At 47.7% G+C, this 25,761-nt stretch overlaps 1 protein-coding gene across 1 annotated transcript in view; it reads right to left on the minus strand.

Moving 5' to 3' along the window:
* The window catches only part of OPRL1 (opioid related nociceptin receptor 1), a 47,854-nt gene that overhangs the window by 16,717 nt on the left and 5,376 nt on the right, over positions 1-25,761 (minus strand). The window contains exons 2-3 of the mRNA XM_010722396.3: positions 2,381-2,516; positions 1,564-1,690 (exon numbers count right to left, since the gene is read on the minus strand). Coding sequence (XP_010720698.2) covers positions 1,564-1,591 — 28 coding nt within the window. The 5' untranslated portion in view covers positions 1,592-1,690; positions 2,381-2,516. The remainder of the gene's footprint in view (positions 1-1,563; positions 1,691-2,380; positions 2,517-25,761) is intronic.

Consider the following 25,761-nt stretch of genomic DNA (forward strand, 5'->3'; position numbering starts at 1 on the left):
TCATTTAAAGCAAAATCCCTCAAGTTCTAAGAGGAGAAGGCGAGTGCCTGACGTCACCCCCTTCACTGATATTTTACTGTTTGCCACCATTATTCACAATTTCCCAGGGAGTGATCATTTCAGGTGGTTCTGAATGAGCCCATTAGCCATCTTCTCTGTAACATTATATTCCTCTTTACAGTCTCATTCCTTTTTCCATCTCAAACCCATCAACTTTGAAGTCAGCAAATCTCTCCAGTCTCAGGAGACAAACCGTCCTTCCTCCAGCCATTCCCTCCCCAGGACATGGATGTTGGCCCCCCACTCTGTGTACAGGCACCCTGTGACCATTGCTCAGTACTGTGGGCCCCCGCAGCCCGGGTGCCAGGAGAAGAAAGGGCTCTGATTTAGGAGAAGGAGATAACAGCTGTGCTATTTACACAGCCACCAGTAAGACAGAAGCAACGATGCACGCAGATCCTCCAAGCCCCATCCCAGCACCTCATCCTCTCATCCCTTAGGGAAGAGCACAACTCTGTGCTCAGATGGCAAAAGCCCTTCAGAGCAAAGAACTGCACCGCACTGTAGGACAGCAAATTTACTGCAAAATAGTCAAGCACTGAGATATTCAGTGGCCATTTGCTGTTTGCTTCCCTCAGAGTTTTCTTTTCTCAAGGCAGCGTCACTCAAGAGCTTGTTGTTATTTGGATCAATAGCAACAGATGCTCACTAATTTGCCGTTGGGCAGCTTGTTTCCACAGTCCTGTCCCACCTGAGTGCAGCTCCTGAAGCATTCTCCTGTTCCACCTTCTAGAAAGAAGAAGTTATAGATGCTTACTGGAGATTTCAAGGATTTGTGGTGGGAATTATTTTCCTATCCATTTTTTAGAGGCTTGAATATCTGCCTTTAGAAGATTCCAGTCCCTGGCAAAGCCATCACTAGGAAGAAAAAAAAAAAAAAAGAGAAGGAGATAAAAGGAAGACAAGTGCCACGGAGCCATCAGCTAGGTACAGAATATGTATGTAAATAATATGCAACAAGCAGCAGATCCAGAAGGCCCTCTTGCATATGCTATTTATGCGACTGTCAAACTCATTCTGAAGATGTCATGCAAAGAGCCATGCCAGCAGTGCTGTACATATGCTCCAAATTTCATAATGTTATGTGGGATTGAGAGTCAACTGCTCTGCTGGGATGAGTTGGTTCCAGCAGAGCTGCGCTGCTTTGCAGGAGCCAAAAACCAGGGCCTGAAGGTTTGACAGAAAAAGGTAACACCTCTTAACAGTGCCCCAGGGCCAGCACCCAGCCCTACAAACCCCACACTCACAGCTCCTTCTGAAAAATAATCAGCACCCCTCAAGAGAACAGCCTCCCTTTGTTCTATAGCACACCGCGCTGCTCAGATACTCCTCCCAAAAGCAATACTTCATCTCCAGTGAGACCCTATCCCACCTTCCTCCAAGCCAAAGCCTTACCTAGAAGCAGTGCCATAATGCTGAGCTGCTCCCACACTTCCCACTGCACCACATTCCCTCCCCACCCCCCACATGGCCCTTTTATCCCCTCTTCCCAACGTGCCCCACCTGCACCCAGCACAGCACTGGGACTCATTGGTGCCACCTGGGCTGCAACGTTCCTGCACTGATGGTCTGGGATCGGGTTGGGCAGAAGAACCGATGTTGGTATGGAGAGTGTGTGGTGAAGCCAGGCCTTTGAAAGTGAAAAAATGTGCAAAAAGTTTCTGTGAGACAGATATCCTACTACAATTTCCAGTTCTAAATGTGAAAAACTGTGCAAAAAGTCTGTAGGGAGTAAATAGCCTAACACACTCATCACTGTTGGGCTCTCAAACAGAAACCAGAATAATAGCAGCCCATAGAGAACAGGGCTAGTATTGGAGGAGGCATAAAGCTCCTTACAGTCCTCTTAGGACAGGGCAGCTCTCTGTGCATAGGATCACAGAGTCACTGAAGTAGGAAAAGACCTCCAAGATCACCAATTCCAACCCCAACCCACCCACCATGCCTTCTGACCTCCATCTCCTGACATGTGATAGAAGCTTTCTATTCCTAATGCAATAAAAGATCTGCACAGGACAGGTTTCCACACAGCTGGAGTTTGGTGTAGATTTATTAGGTCCCTCTTCTGCACTGAGGGTTGGCCACGCAAGAGGATGGGCTCAAGGGCAAAAAAAAATCCCCAATTTTTCTTTAAATTAAAAAAAAATATGTATAAAAAAATTGAGAGCTCTATTCAGATCTTCCTTGCATGAAATGACCTACAAGCATTTTAGAAGCATTATCTCAAGCTATCAACTGGTTTTATGTAAATCTGAATGAGGGCTGAGGAAAGGGAAAGGGAAAGAGAGGGGAAATGGCATTTCTAAAATTGGTCCCTTACCTCAGGGTCAATTATAATTCTAGAGGTTTGGATTCGTGCTTTCCTGCAGACTTCAGGCTCCCACAGAAGATAGATGAGGTTATACAATGGTCTTGGTGTTGCCTCCACTATCACCTAGTAGTGCAGCAGCTCGGTCCTGCAATCACAGTGGGTGGGGGTTAAGATTTGTACAGGAATGCCTTTTAATGCCTCCTCATCACTGTGAATCTGGGAGTATGACAGTAAAATTTAAACGACTTAACAGTTCTGCCTTATTCCTGTCCTCCCTGACCTGGTTTTCTTCATTCATGTCTTCAGGTGATGAGCCATTATGGAGCAGCACCTACGCATCCCATTAAAAACCCTGCAGCCTGCAAAATGGGTTACTGTGCACCTCCTGCACGGTCCCTCACAAGCCCTTCCATCACTTTGCAGATCCCATTGGAACCAGCAGGTGATGCTGACGCAGAAAACATGGAGTTCCTTCTGCTTTCTATTAGGCTTTTATTTTCTTTCCATAAAACTCGTAAGTGAGAAAAATACTGTGATCTTGGTGGGGGATTTAGAAAGTGTAGGATATAAATGATGACATGCAGCATATGGCTTTGTTCTCACTATCTAGTCAACTCCTCAATCCCTGCAAATACACGTGGGATTTTTCACACCTAGCAAACAGCGAGGAGGGCACCTGATAGAAGAAGGGACGTTCCTCTAGCAGAAGGTTGGTTGGGTACAAGCTTTCCTTGCGCTGCCCTTCACACATCCCCAACCTCACTGTGACATTCCTGGTGTAACTTAGACACTGCATTTCCCTTTGCAAGTCTGCAGGTGTTGCAGGGAGCCTTGTGTAGAGCAGCTGTGCTGGGTGAGGAGACTCGTGGTCAGCACCTTGCTGACTCCTGGTGCATCTCTCTGCAATCAGAAGGCTGCACAGCAAATGCAGCAAATGACCCCGTCCAAAGCAAGAAGAGATGGCTTTTTCTTTTACAAGGCATGTGTCATCAGCAATTTGTGGGAGTCATACTGATTTGCAAGAGTCAGTGGAAAATCATCTTGATGGTCTTCGCTTGAAGCCTGAACATTGCAAGGCATAGCAGTGCTACAAATGCATCTCTCTGGGATTTTTATTTGCTCTCACTGCTTGAGCTAATTCTTCATCTAAATACTTCTGCTGGAATCTCTGCCTGTGCAAGAGACTGTATTTATTAGATAAAAAGGAGAAACTGATATATCATTGCTAAGCATCAACAAAAGCTCCTGTTCTGCCAGCATCCACTGCAAGATACAAAAGATCCATCACCCTTTCCCAACCCTACATCACAGCTTGTGCTCACGTCCCATTTGCAGGCAGCCATGGCACACACAGTTGGCCACTCTTGGCCACCAGATGTGCAGCTGCTGCATTCCCAACTGATGGAGAGTCACCAGCAGTGCCATCCTCACCCTGCAGACTTCTATCCCCTAATTGAGGCAGTGCCCAACCCAAGGCCCTGACTGTCATTCTGTCATCCCTCTGATGTGCAAAGTGCAAACACGTGGACTAAATGGCTTTTGCCTAATGTTGGCCATCCTGTGTAGCACCAGGAGGGATAACTTGTTCCATTCCCCTGGCTGTGCTTCAGTTTTTCCCTCAGCTGTCAGCTCAGGCGTGTGACACGTGCTTATTTTGCTCAGACAAAATCAAAAAATCAAATCAGTACATTTACCAGAAACATTAAACTTTGGGGAAGAGACACTTGATAGGCAGCCTCCACTCCAGGGGATGGGAAATGCAAAAGCTCTATCTGACAGGCGGTGACATTTGCAAGTATTGCCAAACTTCAGCAGCAGAAGGGGAAAAAATAATCTTTGGTATGTCAAAGGACATTCAGTCACGTCCTCTCCGAACTACCAGGACCAAGATCCACATTACAGAGTCACAGAATACCCCACGTTGGAACGGATCCATAAGGCTCAACAAGTTCAACTCCTGACTCCATATAGGACCATCCAAAAATAAGACCAAATGTTCAAGAGAGCCTGGAAACAGGCACCAGAAAACAGCCCCCCAGTACCCCAACTTCTGTACATTGTATTTGCCCCTTTGTTATCAGTTGGGAACTGGGGGTGCAATGCACTGGCCCAAGCATGCAAAAAGTGTGCACGTGGACAACCATGCAGCTATCACACAAGTCTTTCTCTATGCCTGCTGGATTTGCACAGGGGACGTTTTTCTCCTCGCACCCCCCATGGCTTTGCCTGCCCAGATCCCATACATTCTCTTTTAAGAAAGTCCATCACTGTACCCAAGTGCATTCCACATAAAATAACAGTAAAATCTGGTAGGATGCTTTTAGTTCCAGCGTTGAAATGCACTGGGTTTAATGGTTTTGCTTGATGAATACATTCAGTATAGATTTGAGTTCGTTTTCCTTCTCCTGAGATTTTAGCTCAGCTGAAGTGCACTTATTTCTGCAAAAACACATAAACCACGAGGATCCAAAGAGAACAAAGAAAGTTCACAAACTCAGTGAGAATTTTCACACCCCCTTTTCATCTCTAGGTCAATCCTTGATGAATTCCAGCCAAATATTTTCATAGTTCCAGTTGAACTTACACACCATTTTTCCTAGAAAGATTGATGCCACTAACTCTCCAAGCTCCAAGTAATAAAAGCCAAAACCCTGGGTAAGAGGCACGGTGACCTTGATGGAAAGCTAACAGAATAAATGTGGAACAGAAACATCTGAAGTCCTCTGTAATGTCCTTTGGTGCCGTTGGCTGTCTCAGCTGCAGAAAATGTCACTTCTGGCAAGAAGAGGGCTTAATCAAAAATTAAGTTCTAGGAAAAAGGAAGGAAGAAAGAAAGAAGAAAAGAAAAATACCTGCTTTCATTCTAAGAAATACCAGATGCAGCTTCTGTCCTTAAGGAGAGCGCTGAGAAATCATTTCCTAGTTGGCTGGGGGGCCGTTGGGCTTTTTGCTTGTTAAGGATGAGATGCAGCCAAACCTAAGGAGAGGAGCGGAGCTGGAGTGGGCACATGGAGCCCTCCGAGACTGGAGGAGAGCCATGGAGGATGGGGCAGCCATAGCACATCCATGTCCCCTCACAGCCAGCAACAGATTTGGGAGTGTTGAAACCACCTATGGCAGCTGCAGGAGCTGGCAGTAGCCACGTGCTGCTATCAAAATGAGCCCTGCTAGCTCTGCGATAAGCACACACTGCAGTGTCTGCCAGCTCCTTCTCCATGTTAGCCTGCTTCCCAGCTTGTTTGCAGCCCATCCTCTGCTTTGTACACAAGGCTGCTCCCTCCATGTGGGTCTGCCAGAGGTCTGTTATAGAATCATAGAATCATACAGTCATTATGGTTGGAAAAGACCTCTCAGATCCCCAAATCCAACCCCAGCCCACCCCACTGGGCCCACTGCCCACGTCCCCCAGTGCCACATCTCCATGTTCCAGAACACCTCCAGAGATGGTGACCCCACCATCCCCCTGGGCACCTTTACCACTGCATCACCACTCTTTTGGAAGATAAATTGTTCCTAATATCCCACTCTAAAATGACACAAAGATCTATTTCATCCTCAGCAATCTCCTTTGCCACTGCTGGGCCTCTGCCACAGCTGTACCAAAGACCTCTACTTCACCCTCAGCCATGTAGTGGGCATGGTGGTGGTGGGGTGGTGGTTGGACTGGAGGATCTTTGTGGTCTTTTCCAACCTTAGAAATTCTATAATTCTCTGACAGAGTATATTTTAAAAGCCCTGGAGAAATTCCTAATCTTTCTTTTCTTTTTAATGAAAAATATTATGCCTGGGGACAGCTGCTATCCCTATGACCAACGCTTTCTGAGAGTACAGCTGTGTTTCTGGACTGTATTGTCTTTTCCTCCTCATGCAATATTTGTTTCCTGAGAGAGAAAAACAACAGATCAATTTTGCTCCATTATGTTCACTGCACATTTTTAGAGATTCCTTACAAAATTCACTGTGCTGTTCCACCCTGTTTATCTGAAAGGTTACAGGAACTTCAAGCATCATTAGATCCTTGACGGAAATTATTTTTGCTTGCAATTTACCATCCGTGCTTGGAGAAAAGCTTGCAATCTAAGGCAGATGAGCTGCCCTGGAGCTCGTTAGCTGTGTGAGTCTCTGCCCTCTGTGCAGATCAAAGCAGCAGCTCACCCAGGGCTTCCTGAAGTCTCCCCACCCGTGCCATGCTACAGCACAGCCTCACTTTGCTGACCATGATCTGCTCCACACTGTGCTTCCAGCTTTTTCCAACACCAAAGCCCCAGTGGGGAAACCTTTGCTTCTCCTCTTCATACATGCAAGATGCATGTTTTCCATAAAAGCATCCTGAACCCAATGGATATCATAAAACTGTAGGGGTCGGGAGGGTCCTCTAGAGATCATCCTCTGCTGTAGCTGCAGGGAACAAGCCCAGAACCACTGCTGAAATTAACGGGTCATATTTTGCCATTGGTTCCTCACACTTTCTTAGTCCTTCTGCTTTAATGGCAGTCCTCCAGGCATGTCCTGCTCTTCAGTTTGTGTTTGTGCAGCATTTTCCACAGGCAGCCTGTGAGTGGCCTTCTGGACACTGTCACAGTGCAACAAGTGCTGGGGGCTGCATCCCGCTGTTGTGGCTTCAAGCACTACTTCACCCTTCAAACAAAGGTGAACAGCTTGAAAACACTGCGGTTTATCATTTCTTCTGCTTGGCCAGAGAATGTCACTGAAATAAGTTTCCCATTTCTTTGTAATATGTTCTTAACAGAGAGCACTCAGGCATTAAAATCACTGGCTACCATGGACTAAAATACCTCCTGTTTATCATCTGGGGAGAAGTGACCTTAAAAAACTTGTGCATCAATCCAATCCTTCACTGGGACACAGCCAAAACAGCATTTAACCTGAAATCATGTGAAACCAGAAAGCAGACCAACCAAAAAAAAATTTTAAAGTTATACCATAACTATATTTAACTTGAGAAATTAACTAAAAACCTTGGAAGCCCACAGAAACGTCACAAGACCCAAAGGGATCAGTGCCTGCATCTAGTCCTGACTCCACCTGGAATTGGTCAGGCTCCCCATCTCCCCATATCTTGTTTTTTCTATTTTCATCATCAGGATGTGGAATGTTCCTCTACCCTCTAAGGGACGATCTGAAAAAACCCAGGCGAGGTCTTTGATTGCCAAGTGAAGAGTGCTGGCCAACAAGCACAGCTTCTTGCAGTCACCATGCTCATGTGCCAAGAGCATCCCTTCAGCACGAGGCCGGGTGACCAGGTTGCTCCAACCCCATCCACGTGGCAGAGATTTGCTCTGGGGTAAGCACTTCTGAGGTGTAAGGACCACCCCCTGGAACCCGCTGCTCAACCAGCACTGACTCAAGCTGCAAACCCCAGGCAGCAGCACTTTTGTCCAACGGATGCCAATGAAATGTATTACTCATCCCAGGAGCAGGCGGGATTGGGATTTGTGCCCTGAGGGCAGCAGTCACCTAGCAACTCTGAGAGGCTCTGCCGTGCTCCTGACACATCTTTGACAGCAGCACTGTATCCTTCCAAGTCACTGTTAGAAACCAAGAAGAAACATGAGAGAAATTGACAGGTTGAGTCTTCTTACAGGGTGAACTTGCATTTCTCCTCAGGCTTCATGGATTCCTCCTGAGCTCTTGCTAATAGCCAAGGTGATGGAGGAGGGAATAGTGAGGCACTGGCAGCATCACTCCCTCATCCTACAGCCCACAGCTGGGACCAGCCCTTGGAGAAGGCAGAACTGGAAAGGGACGAATGGCTCCAACCAGCCCCCTGATGCCCTCAGCATCCTTGGGAAGGCAGAAAGGTGAAGGTGCTGCCCCTTGGCTTTGGAAGGCACTCAGCAATGCTGCTCAGCACAGATGGGCACAGATCCTGTGCTGTCCATGTTTTGGTAGCTGGGTTGAGTCAGCTGTGCTGAGGACTTATCCAAATGTCTTCTTGGATGGAACCCAGCCACATAAATAGACTACGCCACCCTTTTTGGAATCGTTTATTTTTCAATTTTCCTTTTCAAAATGTTCCTTGCAGTTGGCTCCCACCCTCACCTATAATTCTTACAGCAACACTGCGGGGCAAACAAACAAACAAACAAACAACAGAGCTCAATTTTATGACAGCCCAGCAAGAGGCCTTACCTCGCTCTGTACCTAGAAAGGATGGTGCAACCACAGCCAACCCCAGCAGAGCTCCCACCATGGGGCAATGCCCCCTGCTGCCATGTGAAACTGTCAAACACTTTGCAAAACACAGGTTGTCCTCGATCTGCCCAATAACCATGACAAAGCTGATGAATTCAAGCTTCTAAAGACCTATGTTTCATAAACCCATTCCTAGCGCTGAATTCCTCATCAATTGAATTCTCTTTCACCTGTTACATCATTTTGTCCACAATTATAGCTTGCATTTATCCCGGATAAAATAAACAGCCTTTTTAAAATACAAACTAGCCTTTTCCCAGCTTTTCTGGTGCTGATTAAAAATGAACATCTGCAGACCTCAGCCTTCTGCACCAGCTCTTCTGAGACTCTCCAGCACGCGTTACATAGACACTGATTTCTAAGTGTACCCCCTGACAACACAGATATAATTTACTACTCTGCTGATTAAAGACGGGTTGGGAAAGACTGTACTGCCCATTAGAGATACAAAGCACATCATTCTGTCTTTCCAAATGCCACAAAGAAACACTGACCGAAGATGATTGCATGGATTGAACCACTCCACACACTGACAAACCCACCAGCTGGAACCATTTTTTTCCTTCTGTTCCAAGATATTTAAAGTTTTTTTTGTGCTTCCTCTTGACAACCACAGTTTCCACACACTTTTAAAAATTGTCCTTATGACTGGCAGGACTTCATAATTCCTGATACACATCATTTAGTATCAAGCTCCTTTTGCAAACTACTGCTTTGCTCATAGCATTAATACCTACCCTGGCTGGGCTCCTGAGACTGGGAGACCTCTAGGCAAAGACTTCCTTATGATGAAGCCCAAGGGCTTGTCCATCATCCATGATGAACTCTCCTCAAAATCCCCTACATGCACTCCCCTTTTCTGCCCTTATCTCCCATCCACTTCCAAGTGCAGCTACCCCAGCACTGCTTTGGCCCTTTGGAAGCTGCCATAGGACCGTATGGCTGTGACAGTGATGGAAACGCAGACCAAGCTGCCCTTTTCACCCCCTATTGAATGCAATCAGGCTGTGATCAGCAGTTCCTAGGCAACCACAAAATTCCTGTCCAGCAAGGTCCGGAATAGGCTTGGGGTTTGTTTTGGCCAAAATGCCTTTTGTGCTAGAAAACTGTTAGATATCACTATGAGAAATCCTTATGACATTTTAGTTACCAGATTTTAGTTACCAGCTTCCAGAAGTCATTCTCAACACATCTGCAATGACAGCAATTTGCTTTTTGCACATCACCAGGCAGCTGTGGGCCACAGGACCACCTCCTGCCACACGGGGGTTCGTTATGTAAGCATAGATCCACACTCCTTCTTTGCTCTGCCAGCACATAGGAAATCTCACTTATAATCTCTTATAATTCCCCTGCAGACAGAAATAAATATTAATGTGAAAATTTTCTGGCAAAAAAAAAAAAAAAAAGGGAAGGGAAGGTGTCAAAGGTGCCCCAGAGCTGCTGGCTCACGAGCATCCATGATTCGATTTGATGACCTGAGAGTTCTTTGCCAACACTAGTGAGTGCACAAACCCCAGGTGAGCAGTGCATTGGGAAGAAACATCATGCTTAATTTCTTCTGCTGCCCTCATTTGTGAGGAGAAGGAGCACTGTCCTACGGGAACATTTCACATCGCAGCTGCTGAGACACCTGCTATCAGAGCAGCAGAGCCACTCCTCAGGTTGCGTGAAGCCCAGGGTCTGTGCATGTCCGTGCAATACACTATCAGCAAATTGGGGGATTAAAACCTCAGGAAAAGGGCTTTCTCAGCCCAGCAAGCAAAAAGTAGGACATCCCTACGTAGACATCCCTACGATGGCCTCACTGAACCCAAATTCAGCTGCTGTGGTATTGTGGGTGACAAATCCCGATGTCTTTCTCACCCTGAATGTTCACTTGTTAAAGGACTCAGTTCCAGTGGCAGAGATGGGAAGATCTCTCAGCAATACCTCAGAGCACTTTTCACTCTCAGAGCCGTGCTGCCCAGAGCAGCATATTTATAAGGCAAAAGCTGGCGAGCCTTGCCCTGAATCCAGCACAACGCTATTTATCTAAGCAGAGAGCAATAATAACACAGCAGAGATTTCATTTCCTTTCAACACATAAGAACTCTGCTGAGCGAAGGTGAGATTAAATAATACAATAGACAGAAAGAGAGCAAGGCAAAGGAAGGTTTTTAAGTCTTTCTCCTTTGGCAGGAGTTATGAAAACCTTACAGGAGCCTTCACAGCTAAAGCTCCCTAGATATCCTGAGCTTCTTATTGAAGACAGCCCTGTTGCACACTCACCTCCAGCAACACCTATGCCTGATGGAGTTAGCAGAATGTAATACAGACTGCCTTGGGCTTTGCCACTCTAAACATTCACCCAGCTTCTTCACTATGCTACAAAATTGATTTTTTTTCCCTTTCTAATACATGGGAAAAGGCACTGCTTAGTTCTGAAGGACAATAGCAGCGTAAAGGAGTCCAAATTCTTGATGTGTTGGCACGGGCCTTGGCTCAGCAAAGGACTTGACATGTGCTGAAGCCAATCTATATCCAGGAATACAATATAGGTGAGATTGAAGCACATCCTCAAGCAGATCCACTCGGGCTCCACCAGGCAGTGAAGGCAGCACAGCCCACCTGGAGCTGACGAACCACAGAGCGAGTGATATGCACAGAAAGGGAAGGAACGCTCAAGCGAGAAGCACAGAAGGAGGAGTGACATTTTGGCACTTTATTGCAGTCAGAAAGCTGGGTTTTGGCTGTGCCTCGTGGCTTTACTTCCAGCCAACACAACAGAAGATGTCGTGCCTTCTGTGCAAGAGCCCATCGGTCTCATTGGAAGCCACAACGCTCCTTATCACCGAAGACGTCTTGAGATCTGAACAGGAGCCAAGAGCTGCAATGAAATGTAAGACTTAATTATGTCTGACAAAAGCAAATCAATTAAAGGCTGCTTCACATCTGTGTCGTTTTGATCAAGGCTTCTGTTTTCCCATCTCTTCTCCGCTCCCTTGAAGGAATCTGAATATTTATGGCCAAGAATTAGGTCAAAGCCTAGGAACGAATAAATGTTTCTCCGTGCAGGAGACAAGGAAAATCTGTGATTGCTAAACGTGAAGCAAAATCCGCATTAGCTCTCAGGACTGCCAGGTAAAGCCTCCACCCATAAAAGAAGGAACTCACCTGAGCAGTGCTGTGCCTGTGCAGCCTGAGCTCTGCAGGAGCAGTGGGACTGAACAGCAAATGCCCAGGATAAAGGTGGTTTGTTTCTCCAACATCCATTAGATTTGCTTTTAAACCTGCTGTTAATGATGGCCCTTTCAGGGGAGCTCCAGGACTCTGCAATTTGCTGCTGTTGATGTTCCCAGCCTCACACCTCAGGGATCTGTGCTTGCAGTGCTGTTTCGGGCAATGATGCTCCTAGAACAACGCTCTTCCCTGCTGCAGGGCTTGCGTGCAATCAAATCCCTCTGCTCCCATCCCTGTGTGAGGCCTCTTTTCACTTCAGCATCCTTGACCCCCATCATCCAGCAAAAGGAATAGAAAATTGCACAATTCCATGGGTAGTTATTTACAAGGCATAACTACATGCCCTGAAAAGGGAAAAAGAAAACATTTATATGGTATGCACAGCAATGGCAAAACTCATGCGCTTGGTGCAAGAACCCACCCTGCACACCACCCTAACCACGTGATCATGAGATCAGCAGCATCCTGAGCTTGGCAAGATGTTCCCACCGCATCCCCAGCTGCGTGCCTTGCAGGTGAGCTCACAGCAGAGGCTGCTCGCTGGCCAAAAGCCATGGGAAAAAACCCATCCCTTCCTCTGCCAGCCCCATAGGAAGACTGGGCTCTCCCCCAGGCACTGTGATCTGGCCATCATCTTCACGCTCAGCCCCATCCCTGCTCCCTGTGGGCCATTCCTCAGGGAAACTTCAGTTGGAGCCTCACAGAAATGATCATCCTGGTGGAATAATTATATCTGTATTGAGCTAATTCCTCTCCTCAGAGCCTGCCAAATATTAAGTAAAGGCAACGCAGCGTGCTTTGTCACCCAAGTGCATCGGACAAAGCTGACACTAAGTGGAAACCAGTGCTGACAGCATCGCTCTGTGTTCAACATGAATATATATAAATATAATACCTTGGGGAGAGGCTCAGGCTGGATGTTAGGAAAGTGCTCTGCCCTCAGATGCTCAGGGAGCGCTGGGACACTGCTCTCAGCCATAAGGTTTGGGTGGTGCTTTGTGGGGCCGGGGGTGGACTCCATGATCCTTGTGGGTTCCTTCCAACTCAGGATACTCTATGATACTATAGCACTGAAATCTTTCAAGAGAAAAAAAAAACAACAACAATTTTACCCCCTCCTCTGTTCATCTCTCTATTGTGGCATTTTCCATCCCTGGTAATTTACAGCTTTCTCCATCCCAGTGGGATTGAAAATTAGCTCTGTCACCTCATCTATCTGAAAGCACTGTACAACTAGCAGCAACACTGATTGCCCAATTTTCTTCAATAGTTAACTCTTCTACCAGGAGGAGCAGGATGATCTGTGGCCATGCTGCTGGTGTATCTTGTGATTTTATGCATTTCTCTGTCCTTGCACTCTGCCATGCACTGTCATGAGCAAAGGAGATAAAGGACACTGTCCTAAGTGGCAGTGCAAGAAATGCTCTGCAGCTCTGCAATGCCACTGGGGTGGGAAATACGGGGTGAAATGGGTTGGGTTGGAACATTTGTGCTGAGGCTTCGGAAAGGGAACAAAAACTGAGCAAGGCATCAGCATGGAGCGGGTGGAGGAGGATTGTTGACTGCTAGCCCATGAATGCCAGGCAGTGAAAAAGAAGGAGTAGCTGGAAGTTATGGACAGGCAGATACTGAGACAGCCTGGTTCCCAAACCTGCATGTTTCCTAGGGCTTCCTGCCAGTGGCTCTGCTGGGTCTGCACCAGGCTCTCGCAGAGAGGAGCAACACCAGTGCCTAAACCTGAGTTTGCCCCTCTTCCCAAGAACAGCCCATGCTGTAAGCAGATCCCTGAACCCCCATGGACTGGTTTACACATCCTTATATGCAGGAAAGCAGCGATGGAAATGACAGATTTTGTTCTTAAATAGGAGCAGCTAATGAGATGTCTTGCAGAGATGGGCTGCAGAGGTTGTGTGGGGAGATCCCAAGACGAGATGGAGTCATTTTGCTCCATGATAAGATATCTATAAAAGAAAATAACCACGAGTACCAGTGTGCTGCTATTTCAGGCTCCTTCCTGCTCCCAAAGCCATCAGACACCTCCCTAAGCCAGAAACATTGCACACAAAAGGCTATTACCAGCCTGCATACAGTAAGACCATTTTAGCTAATTAATCCCCTTTAGAATCTGAATTAGCATCTTCCTGATTCCTGGTGGCTCACAAAGAGCCCGCCAGTGACCCCAGGAGCTTTGGGGAGCTGCTCCATGGACACAACCCAGCCTTAGGAAACTGCTCTGCCTCTTCTCTCAAGGCCTTTCGTAACACCCAGGAGGCAAGCAGCAATATTTATGGCACTACCCAATAATTAAACTCATTGTGATTTTTCCTCTTCCGTACCTCTGACAGATCTTCATGGATTGAAGAATTGACTGGATGCAGCAGATCTGTGGTCCTCCAGCACTTTGAGGTGGACCAAAGACTTCCTCTGCCCCCCTCCCACAGAAACTGATGTCTTCAGCAGAAACCTTTTAATTTCTTCTTCCTGCTGCTCTCATCTAATTGTCCCACTCTTATTTAATTCTGAAAACTGCTTTTGGAAGTCTTTGTATGTGAAAACTGAAGTTCTGTTCAGTAAGATGTTTACCCATGCAAAAATAACCTCAGGAAGGGCTGGGCTTACAAGGTTCTGCCACTCTGGGCATCGGAGTAGTCTTTGCCACCAGAACACAAGCAGCCACTTGCCAGCACCAAATCATCCCATAAGTGTACGTGAACAAGGCTATACACCCCATTTCTACACCATGTTCCAGGGCTGGGCTCTGCTTGGGTCTCCCCCGGAGCCACCAGCATCCATCACCACTGAGGTTTTTTTTTTGTTGTTGTTTTTTTTTTTTTCAGTGAAAGAACCTCTGCATTTCCTTCTACCTTAGAAAATGCCAAACACAGCGCCACAAAACCTAGCTCTGCAATTACAGAAACTCGTCTGTTAATCACAGCTTAATTGTTTCATATCTTTTGTTAACCTTCTGCTAAGTCCTGAACTACTAACTACTCAGATGGTGATAATTCTCATCATTAATGCATGAACCCCGGGGCAAAATCATTCAAACATCTTAACATTTGCACTCTCTTGTTTGAGAACAACATCAAATATTCAGAACAGAAGCCGGGGTTGGAATGAAAGGCCTTGCTGGAATAGTAGATGTTCTAAGCAGAGCTTCCACTGCTGCAGGTGAAGGGCAGCTCCAGAGGTACAATCAGCACTGCTCTCACCACTGGTACCTGGCTGAGCAGCAGCTGCCCATCTTCTTCCTCAAAGCATCACAGAATTATAGAATATTTGAGTTGGAATGGGCTCATAAAGATCATCGAGTTTAACCTCAATATTGCAACCTTCATCCTCCATCACCATCTCATCACAGCAGGGGGAAAGGAGAATGCACACCAGCTGTGGCGCTGGGGGAGTATCCCAAATTACACCAAAGGGACTGCACTTTAATTGCACAGCCTATGGGTATGGTTGGAGCAAGGTGCAGCTCTGGATGGGAGCTGAGGCACAGCAGGGAGCTGGTTCTCAGCCCGGCACAATGCCTCACGTGTTTTGAGAGCAGAAAGAAGGAGAAATGGAGAAAAAAATTGGCCAAAGACATGAGTTTCTGTGGGAGGGAGGCACTGGAGTTCCTTAGTCCTCCTCAGGGTGTTGGAGGATCCCAGGTCTACTGCATGCATCTCAGCCACATGGTTTTCCAAGGCACAGCCCAGCTGGCACCTTCCAGCCTAGGGCAGCATCCAGCCATTACTTCCCTCATTGCAGACCAGCTGCATCCCAATGCTTGAGTTGAGCCATGGAGGAAAGCCAAGCTCTATCAGAACCGAGGGATGGAACTGCCACACCGAAGGTCTTTCCTTTAGCACTTCACCCACTCCTGCAAGAAATATATTTTCAACTCCCCTTGCACTCTTCCTTTCTCCAAAGCATTAGGCAGCAGCTTTTATTAAGGAAAAAAAAAATCTGCAGGGCATGTGTGGTCAATGGCTTCTTAATAACATTTTTAGCATTGTGTTCCCAAGGGCTCATGTAAATAAAAAATGAACAAAATAAAAAGAGTGGAAAAAGCACAGCAAAACAAATAGCTTGTGCACAGTCTGCTTGGAGTGCTTAATAATCCCCAAAGCGAAAGGCACTGCAGGGGAGAGGCAGGAGCCACGATCCCAATTACACCCTGTCTGTCCTCCTCATAAACCAGAGAGATGGGGCTGCTGCTGGAAAACACTGATCCTAATGCTGCTAAAGACCCATATTTACCCCGTGATGTTGAAATGGGGTTTTGAGAGCCCCTGACTCTGAAGCACAATGGGCAGTGCTTCTCATTTGTTATTTCTATTCGGGCTTTCAGTTCCTTGCAGGAATGCTCACAGGAATCAAATTCTGAGCTTGAACTGCTGAGGTTTTGCTAAAGGATAGTCTGGATCTTTCCAGACAGGCAAAATTTGCAGCTGCCCCTGAGCTTGCTCATTTAAACACCCAGAGTGGGGCAGAGCCATAGGCTGAGGTGTTTCCAAGCAAAAAGGGACATCACTCCGAGCTGCAGAAGGAGACCAGGACAGGTGAGATGATCACCAAAAGCCTCCAGCCCGACCCCACAATGCTCCCAGCTGGGGCAGGAGCACTGCTAGGGGATCTCAGAAAGGCAAAGGCATCGCTGCCATTCTGCAGGACCTGAAGGGGACCCTGACGTTGTCCCCACTCCTTTGATTCATTGCATGGCTTCCACAGACAGCAGCACACAGATGAAGTTTAATGCTGCTGATTTCTCCCCTGATTGCTGTAAGAACTCAGCTCTCCACACCTCACAGCATAGGGCTGCTCCTCGCCACCTCTTACACTGCAAATATCTCATGTTTAGCATCCCTTAGCCTGGACTCAACAACATGAGAATAAGGAAGAATGATTAAAAAAAAAAAAAAGCGCCTCTTTTTTTTCTTTGAAAACAACTTTAAGCTCTCCTTGGAAAGGAATTATCTATCATTTGTACCATACTCAGCAAACACAGCGTTGTGTTACACAGACCTTTTAGGAAAATTAAAGGGCTGTTACTGCTCCACTCTGCTGCAGTGGAAGCTGACGCTGTCACTTACTAATAAGATTAAGGGATTTCAGAATTTCACTGCAACTCCCTCAGTACCTGGATGGTTCCCCAGCCTCACTCACAGGTACGTGCCAGAGTTACTTCATGCAACTGAGAACGGGAGAATTAATTTCCAAATTGAATGAAAGCCCAGAAAATCCATCAGGCACAGCCTCCTCAGGCTGGACTGATGGTGATGCCCTGCAGCACAGCTCCCCATCCCACTTCAATCCAGCTGTCCACACTGTACACTTCACCCACACTTCACCTGCTTGTGCAAACAGGGACATCTTGCAGAGAAACAAATGTGGGCAACCCTGCTACACCTACCACCTCTTGTTCCCATCCCGCTGCCATCACCCCACCCCGATGCTGTCCTGAGGCAAAGGGACATTGCAAGTCACAGCAAAACCAGAGCCTTGCTGTGCTCATCCCTCCACACCACGTCTCTACTGGCCATCACTGCCACCTTGCATGGCAAGCAGTGCAGGATTCCCTCCTGCTGAGGCACCACAAGGCGTGCACACTCCCAGCACCGCTCTCTTGGCTTTCACAATACCCCCATTCCCTGCCTGCAGCGTGCAAGGCGAGTTATCAGCACTCCCAGACAACCAAGCAGTTTGTTTTCACCACAGTAATCGCACATGGAGATGAGAACCTTAATCGAATATCTGCTTTTCTCAACGCAAATGTAAGCAGGGATTTTTTGTTTGGCTGTTTTCCAACAAGGATTCCTCATGCCCTGCATCTGCTAAGTCACTCACTGTCACTTGCAAGGCTCCTCCAGGCTGGGAGCTGGATGCCGTGCCTCCAGGGCTGCTAATTGCAGGACAGCAGAGAGTTCGCCCAATTAGCAAATGCTGTTAATTCAAAACATCTCAGCAAGGAGTACCACAACGTGTAATTCCACCAGCTCTCGCTTTGGTGAGTCATGGGATGGGTCCATTGATTTCTTTCCCGGATCGATAGCAAACAAGAGCGATCTGAGGAAATCAGCTGCATGCTCCCTTTGCAAAGGTGCATCATCTGAAAGCTGTGGTTACCCCATGCCCGCCCCAGGGGTGCCCACCCTCCTGCTGCTTGCAGCAAGTCGCCTTCAGCCTCTGCCTTAAGCGCTTGGGAAGTCTGAGATGTTGGAGAAATAGGTGACACTTGAGGAAAATCCAGAGTGGCAGTTTCCTTTTTGGTTTCCTGCTACTAAGCATTTTGTGACATCCTTATTTATATCTCACCTCTCAGTAGGATGCTATAAGTGGTCATTTCTTCAGGTTGTGTTGCTTCAACGTGCAGCAGAAGGATCCCATATATGTGCCAGGTACTAATGGGAGAGGTGGCCAGACTGCAGATCTCAGGACAGACCTTCTACCTGTCATCTAAAATAGGTCTTCCTATTGCCCTCTACCTCTTCTATCTTCTCAGCAGCCATGTTGCTACACCCCAGCTACATGCATGGTGAAAGGAGGCATCCTGTGATGAGACAGCAGCAATGCTGAAAGCACCAGAAGCAGTTTTGCTCCTGCCAGGAGCTGAGCTCCTCATACAGAAGGATATGATCCATACATCAGTGGTTTAGATGCAAATTGTGTTTCAAATACCAATTATTTCCCCCAGAACGAGCACCTGGAGGAAAACATTCCTTCCAACTTCAGAGCAGAGCCAGCCAGCCCCACACCCCATGCATCTTTCTGGTTTTCTCCTGCCCCAGGTTGCCAACAAAGCATCCTCTGCAGAGCTTCACTAGCCAAACTGCAAACCAAACACTGCCCAACAAGCAGAAGAGCACCATTCCATCAGCCCAGCTGCCTCTTACTCAGAGAGTGCTTGACACTCTATAGCAGCAATGAAAATGAAATAGCAGAAAGATTAGGAAAACAAAAAAAAAAAATTGGAAAGAGGGAATTAAAAAAAAAAAAAAAGCAGCAGCATTAAACTGGGAATATGGCACTATCACCCTGCCAAGAAGCAAAGCAGAGATCCTGCACTGATCTCAGAGACAGAACTCAAGAGCCGGCAGCTATCCAAGTGACTTCCATCCCTCTCGCAATAGACGTGGAATTTAAGTCAGGTATTCCAGCCCGCTCCTCCTTTATAGCTGTAATTGCTTCAAAGAGCATCTCACGCTTGCTATATCAAGTGCCAAGCATGAAGAATCGCCAAGGGAAAATTAAGGTGGAATTACAGCCATAAGCCAACTTAGCTCAAGCCAAGGCAGATTTTCCATTGCTCACTCTGGAGCAGCATCGGACCTGTGTGAGGAGCTGCAGGGATGGGGCACATCCCCAGGCCACCTCAGCCATCCTCTCCTCCCATTTTCAACCACACTCTGCAGCTCAGGAGAGCAGGAAGGAGCTCCTGCAGGTGAGGATCATCCCATCCCAATGGAGCCCACAACCAGCCAGCCCCATTCCTGAGCAGCCATTTCAGGGCTTTCAAGTGTTGTTCAAGAAATACACAGCGACTCCCTAACTAAATGGGAACATGAGATTTGTGCTGTGGGTTGTTGTTTTTTCTTCTCGGTTTTTGTAGCTTTGCAGGAATGTTGTTTTATTCACAGATCCATGTTAAAATAACCTTTTAGAAGGTTGTGATTAACTCAAGTGCATGAAACTATTCGCATTATAGGTTGTTTTTCAGCCCTTGGCAAGAAAATGCTTACCCTGCGATGAACTCATCCCTTCCATATGAGCCAAGACAACTCAGTGCCACTCTACTGAAATCTTTACTGGTTTCAGAAGGAAACTGTTTAAAGTCAATGCATTTCATCACGCCAAGTCTGAAGGATGAAACAATTAAAAACTGAGAAAACTGCCACGGTGTCCCCTCTGGGTCTCACATACAGAACAGGATCTGCTTCACCCCAGGGAAAATCCCCCCGTGGAGCACCGCAAGCTGGACACGTTTCCATGCAGAGCTGGGGGAGGAGAGAAAGCCTTAATGCCTGTCAACAGATCCTACCATTTTGTAGTGCTTCCCCTTCCCAACTGCTGTGCTGGCAGAGGGGAGCGTTGGGGATGTTCCCAGCCCAATCGTAGTAAATAAATCCTGTGCTCCTCCATCTGCCGTGCTGCTGGGCTCACAGGAAGCCCCCGCAGTGCCACCAAAGGCAGGGACACAGTGCCAGCTCACCGGGAGCTGGGTTCTAATGCTCCTACCTTAGAACCAGGCACTTTAGGGGAAGGCACCATCACTTTTCCCTTTGATGGAGAAATAAACCTGCCCTGCATCACAGCCCAGCGTCAGCAGCAATGTCACACTAGCAGAAATATGAATATGCAATGAAATAAGTAAAGCTAAAACTCAATCCCTTACACAGCTCCTGGTTGGTGTATCAGCAGCAGGGGAATGAGCAAGATGCCCACCACGGCTCTGTTACTTATAGAACCCCCACAGACTCATCCAGACGCAGAATATATCCCATAGAAGAGCCAACCCAGCACAGCCCCATGCTCCCTCCATGGGAGGTGTGTGGTTTCATTACAAGGGGACCAACAGATCCATCAGCATCTCCCTTGGAGGGGACAGGCACTGCAATGGCAAAGGTCGGTGTGAGCACTGGAAGGACTTTCCAGTGCTGCTTCTGCAGGAGCAGACAGCTGCAGGCTGGATTCAAGAAGTTCCATTTCTGCAGAGCCCTTCCTTCAAAGGAGAGCTCCACTCTGCTCTGTGCTTTTGATGCAAAGGGCATTGCTGGGCTCCACGTGGCTGCTCAGCACCCGACCTCAGCAGCATGAGCACTGAGGCAATTACCTGCCCTTCTCCTTGCTAATTGCTCTTGAAGAATTTTGAGGAAAAAAAAAAAAAAAAAAAAGAAATTAAAGTCCAGCACGGAGCCTCTGAAGTACAAGGCAGAAGACCTTTATCTAGCAGAAAACACAGAGTTTGCGTAGCATCCCTGGGAACTGCAGACTGCTCGGTGGAAATTAAAGGTCATCCTTTTTTATTATTTCTTATAGAGATGCAGCCCAAATCTAGGATTTTGAGAACAGAAGAGAGATAAAAAGACAAAGCTCCAAACACACCTCGTTCCTTGGTGTCCTTCTTTGCAATAAATAGAGAGGGAAGACATCTGGCACAGGGATGGAAGGGAACACTGGCAGCTTTGTTCCAGCAGCCCCGGGCACCAGGAGGTCCTCCTTCCAGGGCTGGGTTCTCCAACCCGGTTGGCTTCCCCAAAGCCATAGGAGGGAGTGAGGCAGTGCTGGGGCTGAAGGCAGCACCATGTGCCATCCATCTCCTCGCCTCCCCCCCAGCTCCCACCTGCGATGTGTTTGCAGAAAACTCTTTTCTGCAACGTCTGCCACTCCGCAGTCATTAGCATCCTCCCACCATTTGGGCTGTCATTTTCCCTAATGATATATTTAAAGAAAATGATACCACAGGCAAAGCATTTCTCGCTGATTACAACACATGGCAAGTCCCAGCACCAGGCATGAGTCAGCCATCGTCACTCTGTTTTTGCTGCTCCTCCCGGGGCCTCAGGGCAGCCCTGATCTGCTCCCCCAAACCCATCCATATGGGGGTCCTGCCCCACACAAGTGCCCCCTACCCCAATTTCTGCACCGCCACGAGGCACAGCTTGAGCCCGAATGGATGGGTGCTGCGTGTCTAAACGAGGGCAGTGCTCATGTGGAGACTTGGTGAGGTTTTATACGAGGCGTAGCTACGGCTGGTGCATTTGTTAGACACATTTTTTCCCCTTTATGGCTGAGCTATAGCAATTGCACAGCGAAGCTCAGGGAGCGGATCGCACGCGCAACCCATCCATCCTGGGAGCTGCAGGGCAAACAGAGGCTATTTTAAAAGTCTGAAAACCAAGACAAAAAAAAAAAAAAAGAAGCCAAAGCCAGCTCTCCAAGCAACTCCTAATGCAGAGAGATCCCAGAGATGCTGCTAATACCACCTGGGAGTTCATTTATTGCCATTAAGTTGATGAGCAGCAGTATAAAACGCAGAGACAGACAGCTGTCATGTACACCCCTCATTAGAAGGCAGGCTTCCTCAGAGGCAGCTCCCCTCCAGAGAGCTGCCAAACGTTCCATATTTGTCTCGAGCATTTAAAATAAAACCCAGGGAAGGACAAAACGTTACCTCTCATTTCAACAGCAGTGATTGAGCCCCCCCCATTCTGATCCACGTGGAAAGCTCAGCACACCCCGTGTCTTTGAGCACACAAGTTTGGCTTGGTGCACCATGCACGTGCCCACAAGTCCACCTGTGCAGCTGCTGCTGAAATCTATGCACTGGGCAGGGCCAATTGGGCTTGCAGTCATGCTGCAATAAGCAGATCTTTACTCTCTGTATATTTGCTCACTTCAGGTATGACTTTGGGTTAACAAAAACTTCAACTTTGATTAGAGAAGAGGAAAACATTTCACCTTTCTTGCAGCACTTGTCACCAAAAGGCCCATTTTAATTGCTGTGCTTGCAAGGAACAACTAGAGGAAGGGACAGAGCACATCAGGAGCAAATCCACCAAATCCAGCACCAATGGGAACGGTGCAGGAACCAGGGAGCAGCATCCCCCCCTGCAGCCCTTTAGATGGGAGCAATATGGAAGGAAGCAGCCTCCCCTCCACCCAACCCTGCAGGCAAATCGGGCTGCCAGGATCCCAGGACACCATCACTGCTCACACCTTGTCATACGAATTACTGCACCGCAGCTCACACAAGCATGGCACAGAGATGTGTCTGTTGCTTTGCATCTGCAGGGATTTCACGCTGCACAGCAGATGTGGAACAGCCAGGGGACACTCGAGGGGCTGCAGGCAGTGCCCAGGGACACAGACACGGCGCTCAGAGCCAGCACTCCCAGCAGGGCTGGTGGCATCAGAAATGCAATGGCCAAAAGTGGGGAAATGGAGATTTGCAGCTGCAAATGATGTCCTGCACAGTGGCACAAGGAGGGGCTGCAGATTATGGGTTGATCTACCCCAGTGGTGAACACCACAGGAGAAAAATTGAATGTTTGCATTGCAATATGCGATGTATAGCGTGTCACTTGTACCTGCTTTGCAGCACGGCTCCAACAAGTCATCCTCATGATTGCATTCCTTTCTGTTGCCTTGGTGAGCATGGGGAGACAGCACACAGCAGAGGTGGGAAAAGACACCCAGGATCCCCCAGCTCAGATGGAGTAGGGCTCTCCATCACAAATCCTTAGCACACATTACAGAATGGGAGCTTATTCTCCACATCAAATTGGGAAAGTGCCTCACGCGATGCTTTGCTGTGCTCCTCTTTACACCTATTAAGCAAAGTTCTTAATTATTGAGGGGGATGGCAGCAAACGCTCAACCTGTCAGCACACTGAGTGTTTGCCCTTCTCAAGGATTAATGTCTAATAGGTGAGTAATTTAGAAATTTCAAAAGTATCAGGTGTGTAATTTGGAGCAGTGTGTCACTAACTATAAAGCTCGCAGCCGTGTGGATTTCAATCAGATCAGAGCAATTTAACTTGCAAAATACAGGTTGCTGTTCTGGAAGGCATGGAAATGTCTCCTTTTGTCTGAAACACTGCACTCGTGTCTCTCACCAGGAGATGCTGTTGTCAGTCACTCCGATTCCAGCAGGTATTATTACTGCTGAATGCTGTCTTTGCTATTTTGGGAAGGAAAAAAGTGAATTTCCATAAAGCTCTGCAGTCACATCGTGGCTCAGCATTGCTTTACTGGTGCCCATCGGTAACACGGGGCAGCAGGAGTGGCTTGCAGAAGGCAGCCTGCAGGGAAGGAGATGTTCAGGCTCTGCTCATAGAGGAAAAGCAATGGGGTAAGAGCTACAGAGCGCTACTGCCCCCAAAGCACACAGATCCACTAATATAGCAGAGCTTGAGGGTTTTTCTATCCTCCTTTCTCACTGTATTTCCACCAAAGGAACATCATGAGAAGAGCACACAGACACAGATGTGCACGGCACCACATGGGGACAATGCTCCCACCAGTGGGTGACACATCTCAGACCATCACCGGAGCCATGAGCAGGGTCCTGTCCTGGCAGGATTTTCCCCATGCACAGTGACACAGTCTCCAGCTCCATCACAAATGCAAAGTAACAATCTTGGCCAGAATCTGAGATTTTCCCCACAGCAGCCCTGGAGCCCATAGGGACAGCAGCAGCAGCACACAGCCCAGGGGAGATGCTGCTCCCACTGATAGCAACAGGGCAGGTTTTGAAGCGTGGTAACAAAGCAGGATATTGCTGATTTGCATTTCTGTGGCCTTGTTTGGATCAATATAGATTTCATACAGTGTTTACGCTGATAAGTGCACGCAGGCACCCACATGCAGCTTTGTGACACCCCGTCTCCCTTTGGTTTCCCTCAATCAAGCTGTCAGAGACAAAGCCAAGCTCCAAGAGCTCCTAAAGATCTCCAGGAATAGCACCAGGACAAGCTAAGAAAAGCTTCCACCAACAGAATGCATGGCAGAAGCTGAGGACTGGTAGCATGCAACACCAGCTAAGGGTTCACATGGACCCCAAAGCCGCAGTTTGCTCAATACAAAGCCCCCTCCTCACCCATCGCATGATCAGTCCCAGCATGGCTCCTCACAGTAGCCCATTGAGGGTCATCATGCCAATAATGCATTTTTTTCTATTCCTCCACCTTGCTGTTTCCCGTAGCATCCTTGCGCCTTCAGAAAAGCCTGTATTCACAAAGGAATAAGAAGAAAGGCACCAGGTTTGCATTGGCAGTGCTGTAGCAGCCACACAGAAGCAGATCCTCCAGTTGTTTCCCACCCATGGTCCCAGGGAAGATGGGAGATGCAGCTTTACAGCACAGCAGTGACCGCTGGAAAATCCACACATCCATCTGCCCTCCTCTTCCATAGGGGTGTAGATATCCCAAAGGAGCCAAGAAAATGCTCTGAGCTCTATTAGGGTAAGTCATTAAAAAAAATTAAAGTATCTAAATAGATCACTCAGGAGTTCAGGACTAAAGACAAATGGCTGAAGGAGAAGAGGAAATCATTCTCCCACCAGGCACTCGGGGTCCACAAGGATGTGCTCTCAGCCAGCAGGAGCCCAAGGCTCAGTGCTCTGCACCGACCCCACTCCTCTCACCAGACACCCCACAACGATGAGCGAGGCAGTTCAGCTCCATTCCCTTCACAAGAGATAAATGTGCCAAGACGACACAGAAATTGAGATGCCTGAAGTCAAGCCGTTAAGATACTTAAATATTCCCTGTGCTCGAGCTAAGCGGTGCCTTAAAACCATCCGGTGACTCTGACAGGCTTCACCTCATCTGGATGCATCCATCAGTGTGACAGGTCTGGGAATGATGGCCATCCTGTGCCACTTCTGTTTCATTTCTGCACGCTTCTGTCCCAGCTGCTCCTCACCCAGTGTGTCCTGGGACTGAAGGATCCACTTAGAAGTGCTTCGGTTCAGGTTGCAGACTCACTGGTGATGTACTGGAATATTTGCTTTAATTGCTCTGGTTTATTTGATTCTTCCCTGTTCCTGCTAAAGTCTGTCTACAAACAGGCAAAACGCACAGTTTCTACCAACTGCTCAAACACTGATTTTGCTTCATGCCTGCACAGTTCTCTCATTAAGACAGGCTGCCAATAGTTCCATCAGCCTCTGATCTGCAGAGCTGCAGAAGGAGAGGGCATCTGGAGGACCCCATCCCACTCCCAGGTATGGAACAAAGCTCCAGTCAAACTTAAACTGCCTCCAAACAGACAGATTTACAGCTGGGATGGGCCAGGAAGCACCTTTTCCTACCTGAGAGGAAGAGCTATAAAGGCAGATCCTGACTTACTGCACATCTCGTTCAGAGCTAATAGCTACTTTCTGCCCTCAACCCCGCTGTGAATATTTTACTGCCATTTACATTCATTCTTAGCCCCGATTTTGCTGCTGGCACCAGGTTCAGCCT

This window comes from Meleagris gallopavo, chromosome 22 (assembly GCF_905368555.1).
Source record: "Meleagris gallopavo chromosome 22, MGAL_WU_HG_1.1, whole genome shotgun sequence".
In the NCBI taxonomy this organism is placed as follows: domain Eukaryota; kingdom Metazoa; phylum Chordata; class Aves; order Galliformes; family Phasianidae; genus Meleagris; species Meleagris gallopavo.